A 20,729-nucleotide genomic window follows, 5' to 3' on the forward strand; every position below is an offset into this window, starting at 1 on the left:
TGGTCCGAGAGGATCTCCGCTCCAACTCTGCTGGGGTGCAGGCCGTCAGCACGGAATAGCCTAGGACGCTCCCAGAAAACATTCCAATTATCGATAAAGAGTAGTTTCTGAGCCTGACACCATGACTGTAACCATTCATTTAAAGCGAAAAGTCTACTGAACCTTTCAATTCCTCGCTGGTAAGTTGGAAGTGGTCCAGACACGTGCTGCGAACCATCTCCACCAGGGTGTTGAAGTCCCTCTTCAGGATCTCCGACTGCCTCAGGCTGGTGTCGTTCGAGCCGACATGAAGAACCACAGCTCTGGTGTTTCTGCTCACGACTCTAGGTACCTGTGCAGAGACATCAAGAACACGAGCACCAGGTAAGCAGTGAGTGCGAGCCTTACCTTTAGCCACCGTAGCGCGGACGATGGAGTCTCCGATGATCACTTTGTCGCAGTCCGTCTTGCGAAGGGGGGCGAAGCGGTTCCGGGTGGGGATCTCGAAGACCGGCGGTGGTGGAGGGGGAGAGGTCCTAGGCCGGGGACCGGCACGCGTCCTCCGCTGCTGCACCCAGGGCCTGCGGTGTCCTGGCGCCGGAGTGAACAGCTCCTGGGCAGGCCACTTCATCGGTGTGTTGGGCCTGGACAGAGAAACACGCGGGGTAGAGGTGGAGGGAGTGGTAATTACATCCCGGGAGTTTACCTGAGACAGGTGAGCGACCGACCGGGGAGCTTCCAGCGCGGCTTTCCGCTCCCGCAGCTCGGCCTGCTTCACCTGTAGTTCGCGGATCTGCTTCTCCACAGCAACCAGCTGGAGTTCTATCGAGTGCAGCTCCAATGCATCCTCACCTGCACTCAAAGACAGAGATGTAACCGGCATGGTGTTACAGAGCAAGTACAACAGATTGTAGTAGCGGTAGCCGAGCTAATAGGCTAGTTGTGCTAGCCGGCTAGATGCGGACTATTTAGCCTGTTTATTTATTTATTTATTTATTGTATATCACTTGATTCTAAAAGATGAGAAAGGACATGGAGGAGAGCAGGGTGGGAGCGAGCCACTGGATATGTTGCAGGGTGGGAGCGAGACACAGTCTGTGAAAATAAAATGTGGAAGATGCGAGAGCTTGTACTAGCTGTAGCCGAGCTAACAGGCTAGTTATGCTCGCTGGCTAAAAGCTGACACTGCGGGACAAGTAAATACTTTGTCAAGAATTAAAGTGTAGACTCAAGATAACTCGGATTTGAATAAAAAAAATACTCAGCCAGGCATATAAATTGGAAGAAGCGAGAGCTTGCTTCCTGTGTGCAGCTTGCTTCCTGTGTGCAGCTTGCTTCCTGTGTGCAGCTTGCTTCCTGTCACTCAGTGCTCAGTGAATTTCTGTCGGTGGTCACACAGCACATGGTGCACAGAAACACACTTGAAAAGTGAAGGGAAGTCAGGCCTCTCGGCCTTTTGGCCTACAGCTCCTGCAGAGTACACAAAACAAAAAAAAATATATATGTTAAAACTGACAATGCTCAACTAAGAAAACCAAATAAACAAAACAAAAGAATGAAGATTTTACAAAGCCCAGGAGAAAAGAATAAATCAATCTGAAAAAATATATAAATTAAATTTCAAGACAGAACCATTAAATGAAATAACAAAAGAATAGCTAGTTACCACTCTGACTTCAGCAGAAGGCTTCCTACCTCAAGGTAGGCCTTAAAGCACAGTAACGTTTCAGAGAGAAAGGGTAACTATTGATATAGAATCAAGAAACAGATATGGAAAACAAAAATAAACAATTACAACAAAAATCAATTTAGCGAGGAGCAAAGCAATGGATCAAAACAGCAGCGTTGTCCCGGGAACAATGTGCAGCCTCAACTGCACATGCAGCAGAAATCCCCCGGAACCTAACAGAAAATGTCACGCACAGTAAACAAATGCAATTTAAAAAAGATATAAAACGCTTAAATAAAATGCTATTGCATACCGGAGAAATACAGCCATCCGCCAAATCACAGATGCAGATGCAAATCCACCAAATCACAGATGCAGTACTGGTTCGGTAATAACCCGGAGAGAGATAGACATCGGGTAATGAAAAAACGCTGACGGGGAATACAAAACAAACACTACACCACCTGACATTTACACTAGCATCCCACGTAAGATGGATAACACAAACTCACATACCCGAAGGTAGACAGTCTGTCGCAACAGAGCTTGTTTTGACCCTTTTCTCTTTCCATTGCAAAGCACGACAATAAAACATACGTGTGGCATTAGCCTATTGTATGACCACAGCAAAACCGTGTAGCCATGCTGCTAACAGTCTTTTACCTCCCAGGTAACTGAAAGTGATAGGAAACAAATCAGAACCGCCGTGCCGCTAGCCGCACCAGTAACACCCAGCACCTCTGTTGACACACGGAACCGGAAACCAGAAGAGCACCTCAAAATGACGCACGTTCAATCACCATGAACCTGACACCCTCCTTTATACGCACCGGTGCTCTCCGATACATTATTACTATCTGACGTCACAACACTAACTATCCTGCCACATTAACATTGCACACAGGCATATACTGAACATGGTGTAATAAATTAGAACATTTATTATTAAACAGAGCTTAGAATTATTACGTTGGCTTTGTAGAAGCCAACATTCTGTTCTCTTTCATCATCTTGTGTTCGAGATCCACCTATGGGAAGGGCATCGGTTAACCAAGTCTGGCTTGACAGACAGGAGCGCAAGCCAAAGGCAGGTAAGGTAACGCCCCTTACCCGAGTGCTCCTGCACGCACTACCTTTCCTCAGTTAACATTCGCTTCTCACGACTTCTGCTCCTACCTCACAGCTCCCTGGTCTTTTTTGGCTCATTGCCGCGTGGGATTCCCATCCCTTCTGCGTTGACGTTCTGTCTGTGTGCGGAGGCGGGGCTTGCGCCATTGGGAACAGCGGGTCTCAGGATCCTTTCTTACATAGGCTTATTATAGCCGATTAGAGAGAGATAGTGATTCAAAACACTGCCCGTGTGCTCTCACACATTGACTCTGAAACTGAACGCAGCAATGTGTTAAAGAGCAGTTTCACTCCTGTTCAGGAAGTCATATTCTTGGGTTTGGAGCTGAATTCTGTCACAATGCGTGTGCGCCTGTCACAGGAGCACGTTTCATCATTCATGAACTGTATCTCGCAGTTCAGGGAAGGAGCGTGGATACAGTACCGCACATGTCTCAGATTACAGGGTCTTATGGCTTCGGCTATCCATGTCTTGCCTCTAGGTGTTCTGAGAATGAGGGCTTTCATGGAGTGGATTTTGTCCCTTCATCTCGGGCCGTTGCGCAATCTTTGCCGCTTTGTCTCTGTGACGCGCGCCTGCATGGCCACGCTGTGCCACTGGAGATCTGCAGAGTTTTACGTGCATGGGTCCCCTTTCGGGGCTGTCATGCTGCGGAAGGTGGTTACGACGGATGCCTCCTTGACAGGGTGGGCAGATCTGTGAACGGTGTGTGGCCGATCTCACTTCGTTCAGCCCATATAACTTACTTGGAGCTCCTCACGGTGTTGAAAGCTCTAAGGCATTTCTTGCCCCGCCTGCGGGGACATCATGTGCGGGTGCGCTGCGACAATACAACAGCTGTATCAACCGTCATATCACATATCAACTGTCAAGGCGCCATGCGCTCCTCCAAACTTCACTCTCTGGGCCTGGCCCACGAGAGGGTGCATTTAAGAACGCTGGGGCTCAACCCCCCCCACCCCCGTGTTATTGCCACAATTCAGAATGCCAGGGCCTCTTCCACGCGTTCTCTCTATTTTTGCAAATGGTGTGTGTTTGAGGCATGGTGCGAAGAGCACCAGCTTGTTTCATGTCTGTACTCAGTCACTGATATTCTGGTTTTGTGCAGGACCTTATAGATTGTGGCAGGGCCTTTTCGACGATTAAGGTCTAATTGGCGGCTATCGCTGCATGTCACATCAATTTCGGCGTCACTACGGTGGGGCAGCACCCCTTTATCCGTAGATTTATGAAGGGCACGCACCACTCCCTGCCGGTCACCAGAAGTGTGGTCCCAGATTTTGACCTCTCCATGGTGCTGGAGGTGCTGGCCCAACAGCCTTTTGAGCCCCTGGGGGTTATCTCCCTCAAGCTGCTGTCCTTCGAAACGGCGCTGCTTCTAGCTTTGGCTTCTGCCAAACATGTCAGTGATTTGCATGTGCTCTCAGTTCATTCCTCGTGCACCAAATTCTCACTCAGTGGAGATAAGGTTTTGCTTATGCCTAACCCGGCCTTCATGCCTAAGTGCTTTCCAGCTTTCACGGATGGTGTGATTGAGCTCTCCGCTTTTCACCCCCATCTTTTCCTATGCGGAGGACCAGAGGTTGAATGCTTCATGCCCTACGGGCGTACATGGACAGGACATACTCTTTTCGGGGGAGCGATTAGCTCTTCATCACTTGGGCCCCACCGAACACGGGGAAACCCACCTATAAGCAACGAATCTCTTGCTGGCTTGTTGAAGCCATCGCCTTAGCGTACAGGGACGCGTACTAGGGACGTGCAGCCTCTGGGTGGCCTCAGGGCTCACTCCACTAGAGGCTTGGCTGCTTCTTGGGATCTGTTTGGGGGAGTTCCATTGCAGGAGATTTGTGCCACTGCGAGCTGGTCCTCTCCTCACACCTTTGTTAGGCACTACCGGCTTGATGTTACCCGTACCACGGTGTCTCATGCGGTCTTGAGTGTGGGCTCTTCGTAGCCATGTGCTACTAGGCCCGCACTCCTTTCAACCCGAATATGCTCACTGAGGAAAGGTAGCACGTGCAGGTGCATTATGCACTCAGGTAAGAGGCATTACCTTACCTGCATCTGGCACGCGCTCCTGTCTGTCAAGCCATACTTGGTGCAATTGGATGCTTCTGTAGAGGTCAGGAATGGATGCCCTTACCATAGGTGGATCTCTCCACTTGATGTTTCAGAGAACCGGGGTTACGAAAGTAACCTAATGTTTTCCTATTTAAGCTTAGATAAAAAATTATCGAGTAACTCCTCCTAGGGCTTTCAAGCCACATGCACCAAATTCGGATATGTTGTAGAACCTGGTCTGAGGTTTGTTGCTATTACTTTTCCTAGTGATCCAAGTACTGGTACTTCGGGTACCGGGTCTCAAAGTGGGCTTTTTTCCCCGGACTCCCATTATAAACTTTGGCGGTTTATAACTCAGCAAGCTTTCAAACTATCTACACCAAACTCGGCCAGCTCCTTTAGGGTGAGACTCTGAACAAAGGTTGGTGTACTGACTGGCCTTTCAGTTGTCCCACAGCCCCACCCCAAAATATGCAAAATCAAAAAACTTTTTACAACGTGGACATGTGACATATCAAAACATTCAGCAGAATAAGGGTATCTGCCTCGTGAGTATTCTGCTGATGACACGTGATGTCACGTGAAAACATTCACACAACATGGACATGTGGCATATCAAAACACCCAGCCCAAGGAGGGGAATTGCGTCACAGGTTTTCTGATGATGTCACATGCTTGTCTCCACTTCCCTCCAAATGTTTTGGCACCCTAGCACTCCATTAGATTTCACAAGTTTTATGTCCACTTGCCTCTAAAAGTAACACTGACCCTTACAGTATGTCCACTTGCCTCCAAAAAGCACCAGCACTTGAGAATACTTGCCTCATCAAAGCCAGCATCAAAGTTTGTTGTGACAAACTTTACAAATCTAGTTAAATGTTAGACTCCACTTATAGTCTTGAAACAAACCAACCAGTAATGTTTTTGTTTTTCTCAACCAGTAATGTTGTGTGTGTTGGAGCTCACCCCAATCCTGTGTAAACTGTTTTGTCCTTACAGTTCCCTAGGATTCAAACCACCATTAGCATCCATATCACTTGTGGATAAAAATAAAATAGCTGCATGTATAAACCTGTAGACTCCTAACACAGTGACAAGTCCCAACTCCTTCACTGCAGCAATTTCAGCATAAAAGTTTGATGTCACATGACTTCCCCATGAACAGTCTCCATTCCTCTCGCTAACACAACTGAAACCCGTTTTTCCTTTCTTATTGAGAAAGCTAAAAGCAGACTTATATATAAAATGATTTTGGAACATGTTGTGAGTCTGCCTTCATTCTGTTTTCTAGAAGCTTCAGATGTTGCTAGACTGGTGTAGATCCACCGGAATAGATTGAACCTTTGAGAGATAAAATACTGTCTAAGCTGTATCCTCATTTATCCTAATTTTTGTTCTTTCTCTTTTGGAAAAAGATCCAGAACTAATCACTAAATTACACAAGCAGATTTTATAGATTTGAGTCACTTGTGCTAACTTGGCTAACAGTTAGCATGAGTAGGATTTAAAAACTTTTTTTTTAAAAAATAAATCTTTTTTTAGAATATTTTTAAAGCTTGGTGGAGGAAGTATCATTATAAAAAAAACTCTTCTGTTGTGTAACTTCACCTTTATCTTTAAAGGCTGAGCTCCTTTTCTCTGTAAAGCCACACCTCCTCTCTCTGTTACACTATAACACACTGAACCAGGAAGTTCATTTCAGAGAAAACAAAACTTATAGATCTCTCTCTCTCTCTCTGTGTGTGAGTTCAAGAAAATGGCAGAAACCAGTGATCAGGATCAGTTCAGCTGTCCAGTGTGTCTGGATCTCCTGAGGGTTCCAGTGACTCTCCATTGTGGTCACAGTTTCTGTAAGGTGTGTATTAATGGCTGCTGGGATCAGGAGGACGTAAAGGGAGTCTACAGCTGTCCTCAGTGTAGAGAGACTTTCACTCCAAGGCCTGTTCTACGTAGGAACAACATGCTGGCTGAAGTGGTGGAGAAACTGAAGAAGACTGAACTCCAAGCTGCTTCTCCTGCTCACTGTTACGCTGGACCTGGAGATGTGGAGTGTGATTCCTGCACAGGGAGAAAACACAAAGCCGTCAAGTCCTGTCTGGTTTGTCTGGCCTCCTTTTGTGAAGATCATCTTAAACCTCACTATCAGTCTCCTGCCTTTAAGAAGCACAAGTTAGTTGAAGCCTGTGCAGAGCTCCAAGAGAAGATCTGCTCTGAACATGACAAACTGATGGAGATCTACTGTCGTACTGACAAAAGCCTCATCTGTTACTTGTGTACGATAAAAAAACACAAAGGTCATGATACAGTTTCAACTGAAACAGAAAGAACTAAAAAACAGGTGAGAACTGGACAACATTATTCTTTTCCAAGTCAGATTTTACAAATTGTGTTTTAAATCTATTTTCTATTGAGTTATACTACTGTCATTCAGAGTGACGTGGATTTATTTTTTTAAAGTCAAAGGTTCTTGTGGTATGACGTGTGAAACAGCTTAGACCAGTCAGTGCGCTTTAAACAGCCAACAGTGTAACAAGATTCTTAGAGCATTTTATACCTAAAGTTTACAAAGACCATGTGAAAACTCTGTTAAAGAATGAGTTAAAGGAGGATCAGATAAAATCCCAGCAGAAGATCCAGGAGAAGCAGAAGAAGGTGCAGGAGCTGAAACAGACTGTGGACATTATTAAGGTGAGGAGGAAACTGAGAGATTCACAAAAACACAAATTATAGAGTCACTATAGTAGACTAATAGAAGAGGTGATCTCAGATCTGTGTGTGCGTGTGTGTGTGTGTGTGTGTGTGTGTGTGTGTGTGTGTGTGTCCTTACAGATGCGTTCACAGGCAGCAGTAGATGACAGTGAGAAGATCTTTACTGAGATGATCACCTCCATGGAGAAAAAGCGCTCGGAGGTGACGGAGCTGATCAGAACTCAGGAGAAAGCTGAAGTGAGTCGAGCTAAACGACTCCTGAATCAACTGGAGCAGGAGATTGCTGATCTTAAGAGGAGAGTCACTGAGATGGAGCAGCTTTCACACACACATGATGACATCCACTTCCTCCAGGTAACACTCACTGTCTGATCTACAGAGGGCGCTGTTCCTCACAAAGTTTCCTCCTAAAAGCTCATTACAGCAAGAAGAAATGTTCCTGTCTGAGATCACAAGTGTGTCTTTGTTCTGATTCAGTCTGAGATTCATTCGTTCCTCTCGTCCACTTTTCTCCTTCTCTATGATGTGTTTCCTCTCTGTAGAGTTTCCCGTCTCTCTGTGTTTCTCCTGGATGTGACGACTCACTCAGCTTCACTGTCAATCAACATCTCTCATTTGATGGAGTGAGGAAATCTCTCTCAGAACTGAAAAAACGAGTCGAGCAAATCTGTGAGGAAGAATTCAACAAAATACAACCACATGGTAAACAAATATACATTGTTTCTGCCTCACATAAAAGGAGCTAAAAAATTTATCTAACTGAAATAAGAAGTAAGCAGGAACAAGACTGCAGAAAATCACACAGTATTAATATCAGCCTTGTAAATGGCTTTGACCCTAATCTGATCCATGTTTATAGAGCAGCATTAGGAGGGTAGAAACACAGACAGGTGTCTCACACACACTTATTATAAATCCAGTGATTAACTTCTAACGTGGATATTTCATTACTGTAGATTTCTGTTATCTGACTCTGGATCCAAACACAGCACATCCTGAACTCATTCTGTCTGAGAAGAACCGAGTGGTGACATGGAGTGAGATACAACAGCGATACTCTGATCATCCAGAGAGATTTGAGTACTGGTCTCAGGTGTTGTGTAAGGAGAGTGTGTGTGGACGCTGTTACTGGGAGGTGGAGTGGAGTGGCGTTGTGGACATATCAGTGTCATATAAAGAGATCAGCAGGAAAGGACTGGGTTATGAGTGTTTGTTTGGATACAACAGTCAGTCCTGGAGTCTGCGGTGTTCTTCTTCCTCTGTCTCTTTCCTGCACAACAGCATTGAGACTAAGCTGCTATTTCCATCCTCCTCCAGAATAGGAGTGTATGTGGATCACAGTGCAGGAACTCTGTCCTTCTACAGCGTCTCTGACACCATGAGGCTCCTCCACAGAGTCCACACCACATTCACTCAGCCTCTATACGCTGGAATATGTATATACCGTTTTAACTCATCTGTGAGGTTTTGTGATCCAAAATAAAATGTTAGTAAAAGTTTTCAGTAAAATTCTAACTGAGGTGTGAGATTTAATTTGTCCCTGAGCTACACTGGTCATTTTGTGTGCAGAAAATGGAACAGTAATGAATGCTGAATGTAGGATGTTTCTAGAAATAAGAAATGCTCTCAAACAGACTATTTAACTGTATGCACTCATAGGATGGATTTATTATACTTGATATGAAAAGTTTCTAACCTCAAAAATAAAGTGTAGCTAGAGCATGAAACAAAAACAGCAGCGTGACAAATAAACCTGTGTAATAAACGGTGACATAGATGAACGCTCTCAAGGTATAGCGAAAATGGAGATTCAGGGGAAGTACTTCATAGATTTCCCTCTCTTTCTTTTTCATATTTTTACTTTCTAAATATTTTCAAGACCTCTGTAAATAATCTGGATATTTTGGACTTTTTCGTTTTACCTTCTTTTTCCTTTTTCTTTTTTTTTTTGCTCTTGATGTGAAGTTTGTTTTATTATTGTTTATTGATGACTTATATTGGTTTATGAAAGTTCAGACAGGCGTGCAACCAGATATAGTTAATGTTTAAAAAAGGGGAAGCTCAAAAGTCTTTTGTTTAATTTTTTGTAAAATTAAGATTAAAAGCACTTTTATTTCATTCAAAAGATTCTGAATGTTTTACTTGAATGTAATACTTGAAATGTAGGCCCTAAGTTCAGGCTGCACAAAGCTGTGTTTGTACTTTTTATTTATTTTATTCAGAAGATATTCAGTGTCTGTTACTTGACATGTAGTAAAGACAACTACAGGATTGTTTTCCATTTAAGTGCCAGACAAGTTCAGACTTTGAAAACACTTGAAATTTAACAATAAATTATATAGAAATGTATTTGCGTTATTGATTTTATTAACATGAGTGTGCACTATTTTAAGTGACAATACAAGATTCGGACCTTTACTGGGAGGAAATTTTAGTAACTGCACCTCTTTGAATTTTAATTGAATACCGCTGGTCTAGATGAAAATAAAGGGTGTGAAAGCATTAGTTTGCCATCTATGATGTCATAATTTGAATTGTTTGCGGTGCGCCGGTCGCATTTGTTTGCTTGGCTAATTAGCATCACTAGACTGTTAGCCTGGTTACCGCTACTACAACTTCTTCACACCAACTATCTCTGTTGCATTTGCCCGATAACACCATGTTGCTTGTGTGTCTGCCTTTAGTGCAGATGAGGACACGTTCGTTCTGCACTCGGTGGAACTGGAGCTGGAGGCCGTGGGGAAGCAGATCCGTGACCTACAGGTGAAGCAGGCCGAACTGCAGGAGCAGAAAGCTGCGCTGGAAGCTTCCCAGTCGCTTGCTCACCCGTCTCAGGTAAATTCCCTGCGTGAAATTACTACTCCCTTCACTTCTACTCCATGTGTTTCTCTGCCCAGGCCCAGGGCACCCAGGAAGTGGCCTGCCCAGGCGCTGTTCACTCCGGCGCCAGGGTACCGTGTACCCTGGGTGCAGCAGCGGAAGACGCGAGCCGGCCCCCGGGCAAGGACCTCTCCCCCTCCGCCGCCACCGGGCTTCGAGATCCCCACCCAGAACCTCTTCGCTCCCCTTCGCGAGACGGACCGTGACGCTGTGATCATCGGAGACTCCATCGTCCGCCACGTCCGTACTACGGTGGCTAAAGGTAAGGCTCACACTCACTGTTTACCTGGTGCTCATGTTCTTGATGTCACTGCACAGGTACCTAATGTCGTGAGCAGAAACACCGGAGCAGTGGTTCTTCACGCCAGCTCAAACGACACCAGCCTGAAGCAGTCGGAGATCCTGAAGAGGGACTTCAACACCCTGGTGGAGACGGTTCACAGCTCAGCGCCCATGGCGGGGATCAGCGTGTCTGGTCCTCTTCCTATGTACCAGCGAGGAATGGAAAGGTTCAGTAGACTTTTTGCTTTAAGTGAATGGTTACAGTCATGGTGTCAGGCTCAGAATTTTACTCTTTATCGATAACTGGAATGTTTTCTGGGAGCGTCCTAGGCTGTTCCGTGCTGACAGCCTGCACCTCAGCAGAGTTGGAGCGGAGATCCTCTCGGACCACATCTCCAGGGCGCTGCACACCTTCTGACTGGTAAACTATGATTTAAATCTAAATTTCAATAGCCATCCTTCACATCATCACAGTGATACAAATGCACACATAGCTCATCCTATAGAAACTGTGTCTGTTCCCCGAGTAGTGAGATCAAAAAGTAAATGCATGAGAAAATCTCAAAACAATCTTACTCTAATTAGACCAGAAAAATGGCAAAGAAACAAAAACAGTTCCTAAAGCTTGGGCTCCTGAATATTAGATCACTTACACCCAAAGCACTTATTGTAAATGAAATCATCTCAGACAATAGCCTTACTGCACTCTGCCTTTCTGAAACTTGGATTAAAAAAAATGAATACATCAGTCTAAATGAGTCTACACCATCAGGATATATCTATAAGCATGAGCCTCGTCAGACTGGTCGTGGCTGTGGTGTTGCCACTATCTTTAGTGATTTCCTTACTGTTACTCAGAGAACACAGCATAGATTTAGTTTTTTTGAAGTGCTTATTCTTAATGCTGCACTCTTGCACATGCACACGAAAAAAATCCATGATGTCTTTTGCTATAGCAACCGTGTACAGACCCCCAGGGCCCTACACTGATTTTCTTACAGAGTTCGCAGATTTTCTCTCGGACCTACTGGTTAACTTTGAAAAAGCATTAAATGTAGGAGACTTTAACATTCACGTTGATGATACAAATGATGCTTTAGGAGTCACATTTATGGACCTACTCAACTCATTTGGACTTAAACAAAACTTAAACATCACTAGAGCTAAACACCACCTTAATCACACACTAGATTTAATAATATCACACGGAATAGATGTCACTGATATAGATATTATACCTCAAAGTGATGACATCACAGACCATTACCTCATAATGTACACACTACCCATAGAACAGATTAACTGTGTCTCACCACATTATCGAGTCGGTAGAACTATTATTCCGACCACTAAAGACAGATTCACAATTAACCTGCCTGACCTGTCTGGACTTCTTACTGTACCCTCAAACACAATTGATCTAGATGTAATGACTAACAGCATAGGCGCTATATTCACTAGCACATTAGACACTGTTGCCCCAATAAGACTAAAGAAAGTAAGAGACAAAACACCTGCACCATGGTATAATAGCCATACTCACAACCTCAAGAGAGAAACCCGTAACCTTGAGCGAAAGTGGAGAAAAACTAAATTAGAGGATTTTAGAATTGCATATAAGGACATTATGTCCAGCTATAGACCGGCTCTAAAAGCTGCTAGAGCTGAGAACCTGACCAAACTCATAGAAAATAACAACCCCAGGTTTTTATTTAGCACAGTGGCTAGATTAACAAAATAACAGAAATATGAACACACTATTTCATCACAGTTCAGTTGTGAGGATTTTATGAGATTCTTCACTGAAAAAATTAAAAGCATCAGGAACAAAATAGGTGATGTTCAACATGTGAGAGCAGTTGTGACCTAAAGTGCTACACTCACAGCTACAGTGCTTTACAAACACAGGACAGGAAGAGTTATCTTTAGGTTAAGTCCCTAAATCCTTCAAGTTGGCAGTTATTAGGCCCCTCATTAAGAAACCTAATTTAGATCCTAATGACCTATCAAATTACAGACCTATTTCAAATCTTCCGTTTATGTCTAAAATACTAGAAAAGGTTGTGTCTGTTCAACTGAGCTCCTTCTTATGGGAGAACAATATCTTTGAAGAGTTTCAGTCAGGTTTCAGGCCCCATGATGGCACAGAAACAGCACTTGTTAAAGTTACAAACGACTTGTTCTTAGCTTCGTTCCAAGACTGTATGTCACTATTAGTTCTACTTGACCTTAGTGCTGCATTCAACACTATAGATCACAACATTCTTCTAGATCACTTACAAAATTACACAGGTATGGACAGGCTTTAAGTTGGTTTAAATCCTACCTGTCTGACCGATACCATTTTGTAGAATTAATTATGGGGTTAATATGCCAGTTAATTATGGGGTCCCTCAAGGATCAGTCCTTGGACCTCTGCTTTTCTCGATATACATACTTCCATTAGGGAAAATTATTAGAAGACATGGGATTAATTTTCACTGTTATGCTGATGATACACATATATATCTCATATATAGTTATATATGTCATCAAAACCAGATGAAATAGCTGAATTGTCCAAATTAACTCAGTGCCTTAGAGAGATAAAAGATTGGATGAGCTGTAACTTTCTGTTATTAAACTCCAATAAGACAGAAATACTACTTATAGGTCCAAAAACCAGTACACAGAAACTCTCACAAGTAAACATCCATTTAGAGGGATGTATTGTTACTAGTAGATCAACAGTGAAAGACCTGTGTGTTATATTAGACAGCAACTTGTCTTTTAAAAATCATATCGCCCATACCACAAAAACAGATGGCCACATAACCCCAATTTTATCATCTCTACACTGGCTACCCGTTAAGTTTAGAATTGATTACAAACTGCTGCTACTTACATACAAGGCTCTTAATGGTTTAGCTCCCATGTATCTAACTAGTCTTCTAACGCGTTATAATCCTTCACGCTCTCTGAGATCACAAAACTCAGGACTTCTGGTAGTTCCCAGAATATTAAAGTCTACTAAAGGTGGTAGAGTGTTTTCTTATTTAGCTCCCAAACTTTGGAATAGTCTTCCTGATAGTGTTCGGGGCTCGGACACACTTTCCCAGTTTAAATGTAGATTAAAAACTCATCTTTTTAGTCAGGCGTACACATAATACATCCCATAATACTGTGCATTATTATATCAGAATTGCAAATTTTATGAACAGCAGATATGTTAATCCCTCTCCATTGCTTCTCTCTTCTACCCATCTCGAGGCATCCAGAAATTATACCAGCCCTGATCGTCTTCCGTGCGATGAAGTTGTTGGACCACTGAGATGAGTCCGACCCAGCGAACCCTGAGGCATCCAGAGATCTACCAGCTACACTTAGACTTAGACTTACACTGCTATACTAAAAAGATGTGAACTCCATGTGATCTTTTGCATCTATACCACATTTGTTAGACTGTATATTTATAATCACACCCTCCAGTGTTACCCAGATGAGGATGGGTTCCCCTTGAGCCTGGTTCCTCTCAAGGTATAGATGGTAAGGGAGTTTTTCCGTGCCACTGCTTCCTGAGTCACCTCAGACTTGCTCATTGGGGATAAATACATACACATTGTGAACATTTTGTATTCTATTAATCTTTATATTTTTCTTATATTAACCTTTTTTTCTATGTTTATGTTCTGTAAAGCTGCTTTGAGACAATGTCAATTGTAAAAAGCGCTATACAAATAAACTTGAATTGAATTGAATTATGGGCGGAGGCACTGTGGAGCATTCGGGCGTCCGTGGCTGATTCCACTCTGTGGCCCACGGACCCCGATGCTTGCTGCCCCCCCCCCCAAAAAAAAATACTTACGGCCGGCTTCCGTCTCTACACTGCTCACGCTCAGCGTGGACCCGTCCAGGAGCAACGCCAAGTTGATGAACTCTGAGAATGTTTTTATCTCTTGAGTAGACAGCATCAGATACCGCAGGATGTCCCTTAGTCCGTACTTAAAAATGTTCTTGAGAGCCTTCTCCCCAAAGTTGACCTCGTTGCACAGGTCCAAGAATACCTCCGTGTATTCCTCAACTGGGGCGTCCTCCTGACGTAGACAAAACAGGATTTCTGCTGGATCCATGTGGTTGGTCGTTCTGTCACGATGTGACACGGTGAGACAAGGCGAGTGAGGATCCAAATGCAGTTTAAGGTTTTAATAGACAAATCACAAACAAACAGTAGGCAGGCAAAACAGATCGGGACACTGAACAGGAATAGAGAACGACACAGACCAAATACAAGCACAAACACAAACAACGACCAACAACAGGGAAGTGAACAGACAGAGTAGATATAGTGGACAGGAGCCAATAACAAAGCAGAGACGATTAGAGACAAAGACAAGACACCTGGGGAAGAGATGGAATGTGATTAATGTCCATGGTGAGCAATGAGTGGGCGGAGCAAAACAATTAATACCAGGGAGAGGTGGCAGACAGAAACAAGGGGAAAACACAGACAGACACATTACAGATATGAATACAGATCATGTTTGTAACAATAAAATGATCAGAGACTCACACAGTAGAACACGAGTGAGAGTCAGAACACACTTTTTATTTATTGGTGTGCGGTAAAAACAGTAAGTTTTCTATGTTTTAAAAAGGACACGTCTGCTGCATCACCTGTCACCAATCTGACTCGTATCACTCCTGAGATCTGCTTACTTTTTAAACTTGCTGAGTTCCTGTACGCGTTTACCGTGATGTTTGTATGGGTTTCCTCCAAGTTCTCTGGTTCAAAAACATGACAGGAGGCAGAGCAGCTACACACACTAAAGTGACCCTGTGTGTTTATCAAGCTTTAAACCTGGTTCCTTAAACATTATTAACCTAAGAGAACTGTATTCTTGCTTGATGAGGTCACGTGGCCGAGGAGCCAGAGATCTGACTCGAATAATGAAGCTGCTGAGATTTGAAGATTCTCAAACAAACAATAAAACACAAAACACATCCGTCATCCTTTAGTTCTTATAAACATCGAACCTAAATCCTTCAAGTTGGCAGTTATTAACAGTGCTGAAGGGAAAAACTACTCATGTTAATCAAGCATCGCGTTAGTTCTGGCAGGCCACCAATCCGGTTACGACATCCGTATTACCCGACCATTTAAATTCCCATTCATAGAGCATAGTGCATAAAAAAATGCATATGCCTCCATCCGCTCAGCTCAGGGGAAGCTTCCCCTGCTGCACTAGCTGAGTGGATATACTACATGCTTGTTGCAAATATGCGCCATCCGCTCAGCTCAGGGGAAGCTTCCCCTGCTGCACTTAGCTGAGTGGATTCACATCATGCTTGTTACACAAAAAAAAATAAAAATAAATAAAAAATGCATATGCCGCCATCCGCTCAGCTCAGGGGAAGCTTCCCCTGCTGCACTAGCTGAGTGGATATACTACATGCTCGTTGCAAATATGCGCCATCCTCTCAGCTCAGGGGAAGCTTCCCCTGCTGCACTATAGCTGAGTGGATATACTACATGCTTGTTGCAAATATGCACCATCCGCTCAGCTCAGGGGAAGCTTCCCCTACTGCACTTAGCTGAGTGGATATACTACATGCTCGTTGCAAATATGCCGCCATCCGCTCAGCTCAGGGGAAGCTTCCCCTGCTGCATTAGCTGAGTGGATATACTACATGCTCGTTGCAAATATGCCACCATTCGCTCAGCTCAGGGGAAGCTTCCCCTGCTGCACTAGCTGAGTGGATATACTTCATGCTTGTTGCAAATATGCACCATCTGCTCAGCTCAAGGGAAGCTTCCCCTGCTGCACTTAGCTGAGTGGATTCACATCATGCTGTTACACACAAAAAAAAAATGCATATGCCTCCATCCGCTCAGCTCAGGGGAAGCTTCCCCTGCTGCACTAGCTGAGTGGATATACTACATGCTTGTTACACAAAAAAAAAATAAAATAAATAAAAAATGCATATGCCGCCATCCGCTCAGCTCAGGGGAAGCTTCCCTTGCTGCACTAGCTGAGTGGATACACTACATGCTCGTTGCAAATATGCGCCATCCTCTCAGCTCAGGGGAAGCTTCCCCTGCTGCACTATAGCTGAGTGTATATACTACATGCTTGTTGCAAATATGCACCATCCGCTCAGCTCAGGGGAAGCTTCCCCTGCTGCACTTAGCTGAGTGGATATACTACATGCTCGTTGCAAATATGTCGCCATCCGCTCAGCTCAGGGGAAGCTTCCCCTGATGCAATAGCTGAGTGGATATACTACATGCTCGTTGCAAATATGCCACCATCCGCTCAGCTCAGGGGAAGCTTTAAAAGTATGTTCGAATACCAAGCCCCACGAGCAACTAGAGTCCTCTACAGGGTGCATGCTTCCCCTACCTGTTCCCACTATAGCCTAGCATATATACTACATGCTCATCGTTTCATCGCTGCTGCAGCAGCGTATCATGCTTCCCCCTCTACGACTCACACTCGGCTCTACAGACTACAGCAACATGCTTGTCGCAATATGCTGCTTCGCTCAGCCCAGGATGACCTTCCCCTTATCATTGTTTAGGTGGAAGTACTGGCTTCATACTGCAACATCTTTTTCTTCCCTCAGGATGTCGAAACCAAGCTTCATGAGAAACCAGAGTTCCACAGGATGCGTGCTCCCCTACCCATCATTTAATTATTAGTGGATATCCAACATGCTCGTTCATAGCGCTGCGCATCACGCCCCCCTTTGCTCCACACTTCGCTTTAATTGACTCAGCGTAATTTAATTGACTAACGTGCTCATTGCATTATGCCGTTATTCGCTCAACCAGGACGACGCTCCTCCGATTTTTGATCAGTTCTGGATGACCAGCTTCACACTGCTACAGTTATGTAAGTGGTTTTTGCCCTTGGCACATGGTTTTGTTTTGGGGGTCTATTCTATTTTCTAGTCGCTGCTCTCCCTGCTCTGTCCATGCATGCGCATGGACGCGCACGTGGATTCTTGCCCAGAACAGAACCATACCGCCAACACTAACTGTATGCATATCATCTAATTCCCTTGTAACAAAGTGGTCCTGACAGAAATCAAGCATCGCATTAGTTCTGGCAGGCCACGTCGTCAAGCGTGCATCAGCTGTTAATCAGCTGTCCACGACGTGCACCAATCCGGTTACGACATCCGTATAACCCGACCATTTAAATTCCCATTCGTAGAGCCGTTCAGCGCTTCGCTGCTGCCGCGATCTAAACTCCCTCCTCCAACCCCGACTCCACCACGCCGGAACCCGTGTTCGCTGTACCAGTTGTCTTAAATCTCCACATTTTTTCTCTCTCTCTCCCTCTCTCTCTAATTATTTGATTATCTATCTATTCATTCATTTATTACTTTCCAAAAACGTGTAAGTGAGCTTATCAATACTATGCATGCTAGTGGTTCTGTTAGGGGGGGTCTATTCTATTTTCTAGTCGCTGCTCTCCCCGCTCTGTCCATGCATACACATGGACGGGCACGTGGATTCTTGCCCACAACAGAACCATACTGCCAACACTAACTGTATGCATATCATCTAATTCCCTTGTGACAAAGTGGTCCTGACAGAACTGTAATTAAGTACATTTTTTGGGGTATTTGTACTTTTATGAGTATATTTTTAAGTCTATAATTTTACTTGTACTTCAGTACAAATTAAACTAAGTAATTTACTTTATTTTAAAAAATCATTTCGGTAGCCAATAAAAATGATGGGAAGTTCGGATCATTTTACTGATTCGGTTCATTGAATCTCGTTCAGCAAAATGAACAGATCTTTTTTCGAGTCATTTCGTTCACTTCAGCAGAATGCAATTAAAATGTTTCCGGCTCAGATTGCATTGCCTCATAGATATCTATACACTAGATGTCGCCTAAAAATGTGTCAAAACCGCCGCCATCTTTGTACGGTGCTCCTTTACCTCAAATGCATGGACGATGCCGGACTTCTGTGCTGCGTTTGGTTATTCAAACGAAAGAAATCTAAAAACCAGACAGCAAGGGATTACATTACACAAGTGAGAATGTGTTTTATGGTGTTGAATGGTAGGAAATTATATTTCTTGTTCCGTTTGTTTGTTTTAGTCCTTGGTTAACGACCGCAGCTAATCCATGCTAGTTAAACATTAGTTTTTGACAGTTAGGAAAACCGACAATGTTTGTAGATACCGAAGCTCTTAATAAGGACGTTAAAAATTGACCCATGTTTTTTTGCTTAAAGTTGAAAAGACCCAACTTTATGTATGTTTTGTAAGATTCCCTTATCTGTCATACATATTTTATTAGATTGTCCTGGACTTAACACAAGCAGAATGCTCTTTTATCAACTTACTTCACTTAAGGACAGATTTAATGACATTATGCCTGAAAAGGGTTTGGATTTTTTTTTTTTTTTTGTATGTTAATTAAAATAAAATATTGTATAATATGACTTGCTGTTTATATTTGTTTTCTTTTTATTGCATTTATATGATATTTGTGTTTTTGTAATTGAATTTTGCCACGAAAATAGCTTTTGATTGCTGACATGGTATTAAATAGAATAATTGGAATCTGAATCTGTTTGTAAAAGTGATAAAAAGAGACGTCAGTCATGGACAAGTTGCAGGGACACTAAACACTTTTTTTAATGGTTAACTCAGCTGACAGTCCTGGAAGGATGTCACGCGTTAGCTTGGCAGTGTAACACACAAGTTCAGCATCAAAGTCAAACTTTGTTTTTTTGTTTTTTGGTTTATGTGACTTTATTTACTTATTTAATGTGGCAAAAGTATTGCGGAAAAGGAATAAAGAAAAGATTAAACAGTCTTTGGCACCTCAACTATCTAACTTTCACATTATGTTCCTCTCAAATTTGTGATTTGCTTCCACCTGCAAATTGCTTTGTGTATCATATTTAATAAATATAGTCAAATCATTGTAGCAGTGTAGCATGCAGTAGTCTATAAGGTAAGTAGAGATTGTTCATTTGAAGTTTACTCAAGTGGAAGAATGTAAGTAATAAACTTACACCTACTAGCACTATGTATTATATTGTGAAAAAGTAGATTATCTTAATATCAAAACGTTAAATTTTCTCTGGACATAATGATAAATACATGTCTGACCTTTGGAATGAACCAAAAAAAAACTAGAAATCGCATTCATGACGATTTATGGTGATTTTATTTCTTTGCCTACATTGACGCTAATGCATTAAGAGGAGGGGGTCCCCCGTACCAAGATGGCAGCTCAGTTGACGTATTCGTTCCAATGTACTGCCCTACACAAGGCGACATCTAGTGTATATATATCTATGGCATTGCCTTAGCCTATGGTGCTGTCACGTGATGAACAAACCACTAGAAATGTGAACTAATCTTTTTTGATTAATGATCATTTGCGATGTTGCGCATGCGCAGTCAACACAAAATGAATGAATCACTCCCCGAGTCGACTCGTTATTCTCGAGTCATGGTTCGTGAACTATATCTCCTTTTAACGAACCAATTAAAAGAATTGGATTTTAACAAAAAAAAAAAAAAACATTCAAACTTGTTTTTATTGTCTTTAAATATCTTTTATTAAATGTGTTTTGTTGTCTGGATCTTGTCTGATTCAGCAGTTACTGATAATTCAATAAATATCACCAGCTAAAAATGTATAGAGATGTGTATATTGTATATGATGGCCACTAGAGGGCAGTGTAATGATACCAATACAGTTAAGTTGTGACCAGAGGTGGGAAGTAACGGGGTAAAAATACTTCGTTACTCTACTTAAGTACATTTTTCTGGTATCAGTACTTTACTCCACTATTTATTTTTCGGACAACTTTTTACTTTTACTCATTACATTTTTACACAAATATCTGTACTTTTTACTTCTTACATTTTCAAAACGGACTTGTTACTTTTAGTATTATTCCTTCTCATTGAGCGCTGTTTCCAGCCTATCATCCTATCATTGTGCGGCTTTTTCCCCATGTGACTGGTGTACTGTATTATTTACTGGCTATCAGACATA

The 20,729-nt window shown here is 43.0% G+C and overlaps 1 protein-coding gene across 4 annotated transcripts; it reads left to right on the forward strand.

The window, feature by feature from the left end:
• The first annotated feature begins 6,530 nt into the window (after positions 1-6,530).
• On the forward strand, positions 6,531-13,985 carry LOC125145852 (tripartite motif-containing protein 16-like). Of its 4 annotated transcripts, XM_047820362.1 has the most exons (8): positions 6,531-7,179; positions 7,434-7,529; positions 7,671-7,904; positions 8,093-8,252; positions 10,235-10,313; positions 10,448-10,939; positions 11,035-11,133; positions 13,970-13,985. In XM_047820362.1, coding segments are annotated over exons 1-8 (1,743 nt in total). In that variant the 5' UTR covers positions 6,531-6,597; the 3' UTR covers positions 13,971-13,985. The 4 variants fall into 4 exon arrangements, with proteins under 4 accessions (XP_047676318.1, XP_047676317.1, XP_047676319.1 ...); XM_047820361.1 differs by lacking the exon at positions 13,970-13,985 and having other exon boundaries at positions 11,035-12,009; XM_047820363.1 differs by lacking the exon at positions 13,970-13,985 and having other exon boundaries at positions 11,043-11,145.
• Positions 13,986-20,729: the final 6,744 nt, after the last annotated feature.

Source organism: Tachysurus fulvidraco, chromosome 11 (assembly GCF_022655615.1).
Source record: "Tachysurus fulvidraco isolate hzauxx_2018 chromosome 11, HZAU_PFXX_2.0, whole genome shotgun sequence".
Lineage (NCBI taxonomy): Eukaryota > Metazoa > Chordata > Actinopteri > Siluriformes > Bagridae > Tachysurus > Tachysurus fulvidraco.

Bases quoted from the DNA above. Each gene is read 5' to 3' on its own strand.
- LOC125145852 (XM_047820361.1), top strand. From the start codon at position 6,598: ATGGCAGAAACCAGTGATCAGGATCAGTTCAGCTGTCCAGTGTGTCTG. The intron at 7,530-7,670 runs GTGAGGAGGAAA...GTGTCCTTACAG, and splicing joins AGACTGTGGACATTATTAAG to ATGCGTTCACAGGCAGCAGT. The intron at 10,940-11,034 runs GTTCAGTAGACT...GTTTTCTGGGAG, and splicing joins TACCAGCGAGGAATGGAAAG to CGTCCTAGGCTGTTCCGTGC.